Below are 10,572 nucleotides of genomic sequence, written 5' to 3'. Positions count from 1 at the left end.
TCTAGGACTCTCTCTCCAGCTGTGGTGATTATGGAAATATGTGTTCAGAAGGGAATGTAGTAAGGCAAAAAGCAGCCCCGATTGTACACTATTATGTGGACACTAGCTGGCCTGGAGTTACTGGACCCACAGCAGGATTTGCGTGAGCAAGAAATAAACTCTTGTGTGTTAGGCTATTGAAATTTGGGGAATATCTATTAGTGCAGCATAACTAAACTTATCCTGATTACAGAGATCTCCCTCAGTCAGCATCAACCACTCCATTCACTGAGTGCCTCCTGGCTGCCATCCACCCCTGTTATGGCACACACTTACATGTTCTCACTAAGCTGAGTGACTATGAATAGAGATTTTATTTGAGTCATCTTAGTATCCCTAGTGTACCTACCACGATGCCTGACTGAGATCACATTCTCAGGATATGTGAGTTGAATCTAATTCAGCTGTTTGGGAGCAAGGACTATGGAGAGGCATGGCTATTGTGGAAATAGACATAACCTCTCCTAGGAAGATGTCTTAAATGATCTATTGGTGGGCTAAGTAGAAGAAATAGAGGCTTCTGAAGAACACAGGGCCGCTGTATGCCCATGTGTTATCCCTCTCTTATGACAACAAAAGTGTCCATATGACTCTCATGGCCTATTGGAGAAGGAGGTCATAGCCCAAGATAGAAATGGAAGAGATGGAACCAAAATGTTACCTCCAAACATCCCTCTTCAACTGTATTGCAAACCCAGCTAGGCTTATCAACCTATGGCCGGGCTGAACTGTTGTCCTGCTGGTAGTGGGACTTCAGGAAATTCTTAGAAGTCACATATTGTTATCTGGGACGTGGTAGGTAAAGGCCTGGCAAGCAAGATCTACTTCATCAATCCCATATCTTGGTCTGAACAAAAGCTTCTGGGAGCCAGGAGTGAACAGATCAACATAAAGAAGGAAATCCCAAAGGGTCTCCAAGCTAAGTGGGCCAAGTGGCATGGTGGTGACTGCCATGACTGAAACACTGAAGCCAAAGCCCACAGCAGAGACCATGGTCTCCCTCACACTTGTTCTTGGTATTAGAGACAAAAGGACATATGGCTTCAGGCAACTGTTAGAGGCCTAGATTAGAAAACTTAATAGAGCCCTCAAGGAGCATATAGGGCATGACACTCATTTAGGTGTTAGTATCAACTCATTCTATATTCTTGCTTCACCTCCTGCCCCACAACCTGTGCCTCCTTCAGAAACACTCTGGGAGTAAGCAGCTCTGTGATCAGTTTGAATGGGAGAGGGGGACAGGTGAATAGTACTCACGAGCTGGGTAACTTTGGCCACTTTAAATGAGCCCCTGGCTCCTCTGGTGTGAAATGTGGGCAATGACCACCATTGCTAAATGGTCGTCATCAAGATTAAAAGAGACCGTCATATGCAAAGTCATTGAAAATAGTAGGAATTGTTGTATTTAGACAAGCCATAAGGCTCCTTCGTCAGACCCGGTGGGAGCCTTTCCAGGATAGAGGCAGGTCAGGGATGATTTAAGAGGCCTTTCCTGGAAGCTGGGATGAGTATCCTCTCTCCATTCTGGTTCTGGCCATCTGGGCACAGCACAGAGACATCTCTCCTGACCCCTGAGCCTCCCAGAAAAGAGGAAAGAACAAGAACCCATCGTTCTTGACACACTGCCCTTGAAATTGGTTAAGGTCCTGTGGCCCTCCCCTTTTGAAGGCCTTCTGAAAATACTTCAAATCCACTGCCACCTCCTCTCCCAATCAAGGGGAGAAACATAGTAAGTAGGCAAAGCAGATTGGAGACTTAGTAATTAGAGCGGAAAGTGGCACTTCCACCAATGAATATAGCAGCACTGTCATCAGGAAGTAAAACCAAGGGCAAGAAGTGGGAACAGGCTTCTAGCAAGTTTGTAAGTAGTAGTACAGCCATCCGTTATGGTAATAAAGAATATGGATTTATCATGTGGACCACTGGGGCTTTGAAAAACAATTCTTCTGGTGACTAGATGTATTTGATTTTAGGTACCTTAGAAAGAACCAGCTGCATCCAGGAGTGTAAGACGCCCACCCTTTGTCTCCCTACTCTCCACTGTAGGACCCTCAGAAGGCAACCAGGGAGCCTAAGACCAGGTGCAGTCCTCTTGCTCTGCAGCAGGTAACTTATATTCAAGTCTGGTAGCTGGGGAAGCTGCCTGCTGGGGACTGAGACTTTGACATTTGGTGAAGAGAGATGGCAGACACCATGGGAAAGGGAAAGGGCGGGGGCAGTAGGGAAAGAGGTTAAATGAGGAGAGAGCCAAGAAATGAAGAAATAGTAAAAGGTTACCGAAGGAGATTGTTTAATTATCACTTTCTCCAAATCCTGTGGGTGGGAGGCATCCCCAGGGTTTAGACATACAAGGCTTGCACCCTAACCCCTTTTATACATAAGTACTTCACTCGGGTTGGTGTTTAGTTGTTCTCAAGAAAGGCGGGTGAGGCAGTGCCAGGACAGACAGACCCAGGATGGTGTCTCTGACAGGTAGCATAAGACACCACTTGGGAGTCTGTGGGCAGCAAGGAGCATCTATGTATAGGTGACACCATGATGGAAGAAATAAGGTCACTTCACTCACTCTGGGGGAATGAGTAAGGAATGTATCTACCTCTGAGGAGACAAACCCAGAAGCATTAAGAAAGAAATAGGGGTAGAAGATTCCTAATTAGTATGATCTCTGGCTGGGTCCATAAACAACTTGTATGCTCCCACGAGTGCCCAGGGCAGGTACTAAGCTTGGTAGCACCAAGGAAAAGGAGCAAGGTCAGGAATGGGCTTTCAAGTCTGGTCCAAGAGCCAGGTGACCCGAAGGACTGTCCCATTCATAAAGACCCTTGAAGTGCCCCTAGTCACAGGATCAAATTTTATTCTTGTGACCAACTCTTCCCAAAAGAACACAGAAGGCCACAGCCCATGATTCCATTGCCTGGCAATGGTACAGTAGGACTGGCAAGCCAAGACTAGATTGGGGTAAGCTGCCTCCCACCAGGTAAATCCCCTTTATATTGTAATTGGAGAACAAACACACACACAAAAATGGCACGAGAGCTATGCCTGAGGTGTCTTTTTACTTCTTTTATTGAACTCCATAAATATTTTCATAAGGCTTTGTGTCATTACAACATCGTATTTTTGTTGTTAAACATTTTTTTTAAACACACAACTTTGACACTTGTTTGACAGGGTCAAACAGTCAGAAGAAACAAAGTAAACTGGCAAATGCAGAGCAGCAGGGGTAATCAAAATCACTGTTGCCCATCCATCCACCCCAGCCCACCCCATCCCCAAAGCACTAAAAGATCACTATTTGGCTTTACACTAGAATTGTTAGAACTCTCTTGTTGCTGTCCTTATAAATCCATTAGAGATATACACAGAGAGAGAATGGGGGAGAGGGGGAAAGAGGAGTTGGATTTCTGTGTTAGGACCATCCCACAGCAGGGCCCATAGAACACAAGAGCAAAGCCTTTTGAAGAGCAAATCCAGGCCTCATTGAGTTGAGGAAAAAGGAGCTCAGGGCCATGCAGAAACAAAGATTTACAGAGTTCTTGGGGATAGCACTGCTGTGAGGACACAGAACAGGACTGGACCATGAGCCCAGATAATGAGGCTCCCCATGAGACTGCTGGCCACTGGTTTAATTCGCTGCTATCAGCCGATGGAACACTACAACCAAGGGAGAACTGATTTCTTGTTTTCACAAGTTATTGGCATCTGGGTGAGGCCAGTGGGTTGGGTGGATGAGAGATAGATGAACGAGAGGTTGGTGGTGAGAGGTTATATCCCTGATCCTCAAGCTCTGGGTACAAGCCCAGTGAAGCACAAGGACAAGGGGGCTTGGCCAAGTGATGTTGTATGTCCAGGGACTTGTTTAAGCCTCTCCTGTTGGTGGGCTCTAAGACCCTGGAGAAATATGTCAACGCCAGGCCTACTGGGGAAGAATGACAAGTAGGAAAGAATGGAAGTTCAAGAGATGCCTACTCAGCCATTGAAACACATTCCACTCGCCAGGGAGGCCATTTTATCTTATGCACTGGATACCAGCTTACTTTCCAAGGGAGTTTAAATGGCTGGGTCATGTGCTAAGCAGGGGTGGCCAGTCCCGAGCCCCGGCCCTCTGCCCAGCTCAAATATATCCTTGGCTCATTCCACAAGTCTTATTTGGGTGTGGTAGAATGGAAGCTGAAACAGTCTGTATGTTGATTCCACAGAAGAAACATTCCCAGGTTGGGCAGGGCCTGGTCTGGGTCAGGAGACATAGAGTATCAATCAAGCCAGCTACAGTGAGGGCCAGAGGCAGCCATGGTTGCTGCTCAGTAAGCTGAGGTCCTTTCATGATGAAGTCTTCTCCCATGGGGTCCCGAACAGACTCACAATCTCCAGATTCCTCACTAGCGTGGTTCTCCATAGCAAGGCCAATCCTCACTCGTTTGTAGTCCATTCTTCTTGCTGTTCAAGGTCTATCCACCCAAGGGGCTATGTGGGGGAGGAGAAACAAGTACTCCTGTACCCACAGGGAACTCTCTGTGGGAGAAGTTACTTTTACCCAAGTGTAATTCTGCCAAAAAAAAAAAGGACCCTAAGTATAGGATCTCTGTCTCAGATCCTTTCTCCATAGGAAAAAGGCCCCCTGGGATCCTCACTTACTTGCTTCAAGTGTCCTGAGATGGGACAATGTTGGAAAGGGGGCCTTCTTCAAGTGCCAGAAGTGCTCTAACTATGGCAATACCAGCAACCCTCCTGTGCCAGTAGAACAGGAGAGAGAAGAAAGATAGGAAGAGGGGAAGAAAAGGGCCATGGAAGATTGTCCATGCAATCTGCTAACAATGGGGGAAGTCTCAAATAACTTGAATGGTAGGAACTGCAGGTACATATCTTGGGCCAAGGCTGTCTCTTTCCATAGCCATCCCTGGTTTTTCCTGTAAGAGGTTGCTGTCAGCCTTGATCTTGTCTATGCAAACAATTTAAAGGCAGCTGATGATCTTGGTCATGTAGGGTAGTCTCTGTCTTTATCCCTTCATATACTCCTGCAATGCTGCCTAAACAATCTGCAAATTGAAACAGGGATGACCAGGCCCTAAAACTGATTGCAATGGGCAGCCCTGTCTTAAATCTACTTGGTACTGGAGGCAATTGAATTCTTCCCACAAAAGGCAGAATTTCAGCCTGTCTGCTTCCAGTTCAGATCTTTTAGGTTAGGAGAGGGACAGACTCAAAAGGAAAACCATAACCAAACCATCTTGAAGAACAGAGTAATTTGCAAAACTAAATCCCAGATACAAAACTGTCATGACTGAGCAGTGCTGCAACATGGGAAAGGCCAGTGCTAGGAGAAGAAACAACCCAAATGGAGAATGTTCCCTGAACAGAGGATCTCTCCAGCATCATTAGAGTCTGACACACCCTTGCTTCTGTTTGGTTTAGATCCCTCTACAATACCTAAAACACAGTGAAAGCAATAGAAATATTGAGCATTTATGTCACAGGGCACAACAGAGCACGTCCAGACTTGCACACTGAGAACAGAAGATGCAGGGAGAGAGGGCTGTTTGGGGCAACTGCAGGGCTGCAGAAACATTCGCAGATAATGGTCAGCTGAGGGAGAAGAGAAAGAGGACCCTCCCTTTAGCTAGTAAAAAGTAAAAGGGAGAAAAATTCTAAACTCCCAAACCCCACCACATTAAATTAAATTCAAAAGTTATCAGCATCAGTATCATCAGGAAAGAAATAAACCAATATAAACACACCTATGGTAATAATGACAAGTCAATGAATCACTCACAGGGGAGTAAAGAGATTCTGTCAACAAGAAAAGGAACAAATAGAAATGTCAATTTCTGAAAGTAAAGGGGAAGGGTACAGAGTAAGAACAACAAAAAACTTTTAAGAAGGGATCAAATGTTTGGAAGTCATCGGTACCTCTTCCTACCAACTATAGATTTCACTTCCCCCAAAGAACAGAAAACGTTTTTGGTCCTTCTGTGTGTGTGTGTGTGTGTGTGTGTGCACACTCAAGGGTCTGTGTGTGTGTGTATATGTCCATATATATATATATGTATATATTTATAAATTTCAACAGTGCTTCTCCGAAAAAAGGTCCATCTATAAATATAATTTTATTTATTTTAAAATTATCTGCCTCCCTGTAGGTATTATTTTTTGAAGGGGGTTAACCTGCTGAAGTTTTGCCAGAATGGTGACTGGCTGCGCTTGGGTTCGGTGAACTCAAAGACCTGTGACTGAGCGATGCCATCTGGGACCAGGTACTGGCCCTGGTTCAATGGGTCCTGCGGTGGTGGGTAGGAAGGAGGAACTGAGCGGGCAGAGTTGACACCTAGAGTAGATGAAAGATCAAAGGGAAAGGGTGTAAGTTAAGTAGCCTGGGGATTCTCAAATTACCCACTGCCCACCATGGGCAGACAATTCAAAGCGATCTACTTTAGAATGGGAACTGGAACTGAAAATCACCAAGAGAAGATTTATATTCCTTAACAGATTTCGGAAGGGTGCGATGATTACTGCTACAACACTCTGCCGTCTACACCACATTACTGAGAATTTTGGGGTGTTGCCATTAGCCATTTCACAGATGAAGACAGTGACACTTGGAGGAAAATGTGATACTCAAAGTGGCAAAGCAAGGACTAGAACCCACATTCTTTGACTTCTCAGTTCAGAGCTCTTTCCAAGAGACCACAATCCATTGTGCAGGGCTTGGTGCTGCAAGTAACCCAACAACATCCATTAACATCAAACAACATTTTCTCCCTCCTCCACTCCCCCTAGAAGTGTCAAAAGAGCCTGGTTAAAAACTAATGATTTTAGCTCAACAAGTGTGGCTCAGTGGTTGAGCGTCAACCCATGCACCAAGAGGTAGCCAGTTCGATTCCCGGTCAGGGCACATGCCCAGGTTGTGGGCCAAATCCCCAGTGGGGGCATGCAGGAGGCGACCAATTGATGTTCTCTCTCATTGATGTTTCTGTCTCTCTCTCCCTGCACCTTTCTCTCTAAAATCAATAAAGGAAAAATAATAATAATAAAAAATAAAAAAAACTGGTGACTCTAGGGTAGATGTTTAGGGGAGGGAAATGTTTTTCTAAAAGCTAAGGTACAAGTGATCCAGTGTTCTATGCCAGGTTGAGAGTAATGCAACTGTATTTAATAGGGAAGTAACATTGGTAGTACAGGGAGAACGTGACTCACTACTAGAAAATATGATTTGTGGAACATAAGGAAGACTTGGAATATATTTATGACATTTCAAATGGAATGCTTCAATGATTTCCCAACTTTCACTAGGAGGGTTTGCAACCATCAAAGCAAAATCTACATGAATAGAGAATTCTCAGAACCAGGCTGAGATATACAGCATCTGATTCAAGGAAGACCTCTCTGCTGCTTCCATATGCCTTCCTCATCTGCTGGCCAGTGTCTGAAATTGCAACATTAAGTTTTTGGTTTGCCTTTGTTTGATGTCTTGATCCCAATACCCTGGAAGTAGTATATTAGGCTACCATCAGCCATTGGCACTTCAGTGGGAAGGAACTGGTTCTATTCTAAAAGGCAGTAGTTTTTGTTTGTATGAAACATGATACTTGATACACATATACATTGGTAAATGATTACCACAATAAGGTTAGCTAGTACATCCATCACCTCACATAATTACTTTTTGTGATAACATTTCAAAACTACTCTTTTAGCAACTCTCAAGTATACAACAAGTACTGTTAACTATAGTTACCATAGTGTATTTTATATCCCCAAAACTGTATGTTGCAACGGGAAGTTTGTGTCCTTTGAACAACATATCCCCACTTCCCCAAACCCTAGCCCCTGGCAACCACAAATTTATTTATTTTTCTATAAGTTTACCTTTTATAGATTCCAAACACAAGTGAGATTATATAGTACTTATATTTTACTGCCTAACTTATTTCACACAGAATAATGCCCTCAAACTCCATCTATGTTTCAATAAATGGCAGGATTTATTTCTTTTTAAGGCTGAATAATATTCCACCGTGTGTGTGTGTGCACACACGCACATGCACACATATACATACACCACATTGATTTCATCTGTTAATTCACTGGAGAACACGTAGGTTGTTTCCATGTCTTGGCTATTGTGGATAATGCTGCAAGTGAACATATAGGGTTACAGATATTTCCTCAAGCTTGGATTTCATTTCCTTCCCATATATGTTCAGAAGTGGGATTGTTGGATCAGATGACAGGTCTAATTTTAATTTTTTGATGACCCTTCACACTCTTTTCACTGGGGCTTACCAATTTACATGCCCTTCAACAGTGAACAAGGGTTCCCTTTTCTCCACATCCTTGACAGCAATTATCTCTCTTTTTAAAATATGTTTTCATTGATTTTTTTACAGAGAAAGGAAGTGAGAGAGAAACATCAATCAGCTGCCTTCTGCAACCCAGGCATGTGCCCTGACCAGGAATTGAACTGGTCCCTCTCATTCCATGTGATGATGCTCAATCCACAGCCACACCAGCCAGGCATCTCATTTTTTGATAACAGACAAGAGACGATACCTCATTGTGGTTATGATTTACAATTCTCTGATGATTAGTAATGTTGAGTATCTTTTTATGTATCGGTTTGCCTTCTTTAGAAAAAAGTCTATTCAGGTACAGTGTCCATTTTTTAATTGGACTACTGTAATTTTTTTGCTGTTGAGTTATATGAAATACTTATATATATATTAAAGATTAATCCCTTATCTGATATATGGTTTCCAGATATTTTTTCCTATTCCACAGGTTGCCTTTTCATTGTGTTGTTTCTTTTGCTATGCAAAAGCTTTGTTATTTAATGTAATCCCACTTGTTTATTTTTGCTTCTGTTGCTTGTGCTTTTGATAGTATATTCAAAAACTTGTTGCCATGACCAATGTGATTGAGTATTTCCCCTTTTTTGTAGGCTCAACATTATTATTAACTAAAGTCTACAGTTTACATTAGGACTGACTGTGTTGTATAGTTCTGTGACCTTTCACAAGTGCATGATATCAAGTGTCCACCACTCCAATATTGGCCTTTTATTTTTAGGTTAAAAGGTTTTCTTATCGTTGATCATTTTAAGAATTCTTTCTACATTTTAGATACGTCTTTTATGAGATATGTGTTTTGCAAATATTTTCTTCCAGTTTATGTCCTCTGTTTTCATGTTATTTGTAAGTCATTTTAATTAAATTTATTGGGGTGACAATGGTTCACAAAACCATACAGGTTTCAAGTGTACAACTCAACAAAACATCATCAGTACAATGCATCAAGGATCCATTGCCCAAAGCAAAGTCTTTTTCCATCTCCATTAATCTCCCTCTTTGCCCAACTCTACCTACCCCCACTCACCTTTCCTTCTGGCCATCACTGCACTGTTGTCTGTATCTATGTGCCATGATATCTATATCTACAGACATATAATTTATTTGCTTAATACCTTCACCTTTTTTCACCAAGCCCCACCATCGCCCTCCCCTTCGACAGCTGTCAGTCTACTCCATGTATCCATGCCCCTATTTCTATTTTGTTCATCAGTTACTTTATTAGATTCTACATATAACTGAGATCATATGGTATTTGCCTTTCTCTATCTGGCTTATTTCACTTAGCATAATAATCTCTAGGTCTATCCATACTGTCCAAAAGGTAAGATTTCATTCCCCTCCCTCCCTTTTTTTTTTTTTTTACAACTGAGTAGTATTCAATTGTGTAAATGTACCACAGCTTTTTTATCCACTCAGTTGATGGGCACTTGGGCTGTTTGCAGATCTTGGCTATTGTAAATAATACTGGGATGAACATAGTGGTACATATATTCTTTCTGATTGGTGTTTTGGGATTCTGTTGATATATTCCCAGAAGTAGGATCGCTTAGTAAAAAGGCAGTTTCAGTTTTAATTTTTTGAGTAAACTCTACTGTTTCCACCAGTCTGCATTCTCACCAAACAGTGCACAAGTGTTCCCCTTTCTCCACATTTTTGTCAGCACTTGTTCTTTGTTAATTTATTGATGATAGCCATTCTGACAGGCATGAGGTGATATTTCATCATGGTTTTAATTTCCATCTCTCTGATAGCTAGTGACATTGAGCATTTGTTGACATGTCTATTGGCTATCTATTCAGATCCTTTGCCCCCTTTTTAACTGGGTTGTTTGTCTTCTTGGTGTTGAGTTGTATCAGTTCTTACATAGTTTAGAAATTAACCCCTTATGAGATGTACCATTTGTAAATACGTTCTCCCAATCAACAGGTTCCCTTTTCATTTTGTTGATGGTTTCTTTTGCTGTGCAAAAGCATTCTAGTTTGCTATAGTCCCATTTTTTTCCCTTTGTTTCCCTTGCTCAAGGAGACATATCAGCAAAAAAGCTGCAACTAGAAATGTCTGAGATTTTACTACCTAGGATTTCTTCTAAAGTTTTTATCATTTTGTGACTTACATATAAGTTTTTAATCCATTTTGAGTTTATTCTTGTGTATATTGTAAGTTGGTTTAGTTTCATTTTTTTAAAACT

The 10,572-nt window shown here is 42.3% G+C and overlaps 1 protein-coding gene across 5 annotated transcripts in view; it reads right to left on the bottom strand.

Moving 5' to 3' along the window:
- Positions 1–3,117: 3,117 nt before the first annotated feature.
- The window catches only part of ARHGEF9 (Cdc42 guanine nucleotide exchange factor 9), a 235,354-nt gene continuing 227,899 nt past the window's right edge, over positions 3,118–10,572 (bottom strand). For 2 of the 5 annotated variants that reach the window (XM_036271152.1, XM_036271150.1), the window contains one exon: positions 3,118–6,361. In XM_036271152.1, the coding sequence (XP_036127045.1) occupies positions 6,180–6,361 (182 nt within the window). In that variant the 3' untranslated portion in view covers positions 3,118–6,179. The remainder of the gene's footprint in view (positions 6,362–10,572) is intronic. The other 3 variants (XM_036271154.1, XM_036271151.1, XM_036271153.1) reach the window with 2 other exon arrangements.

Source organism: Molossus molossus, unplaced genomic scaffold (assembly GCF_014108415.1).
Source record: "Molossus molossus isolate mMolMol1 unplaced genomic scaffold, mMolMol1.p scaffold_m16_p_2, whole genome shotgun sequence".
Taxonomy (NCBI): domain Eukaryota; kingdom Metazoa; phylum Chordata; class Mammalia; order Chiroptera; family Molossidae; genus Molossus; species Molossus molossus.
The sequence above is the reverse complement of the archived record's forward strand: the minus strand, read 5'-3'. Positions and strand labels throughout refer to the sequence as shown.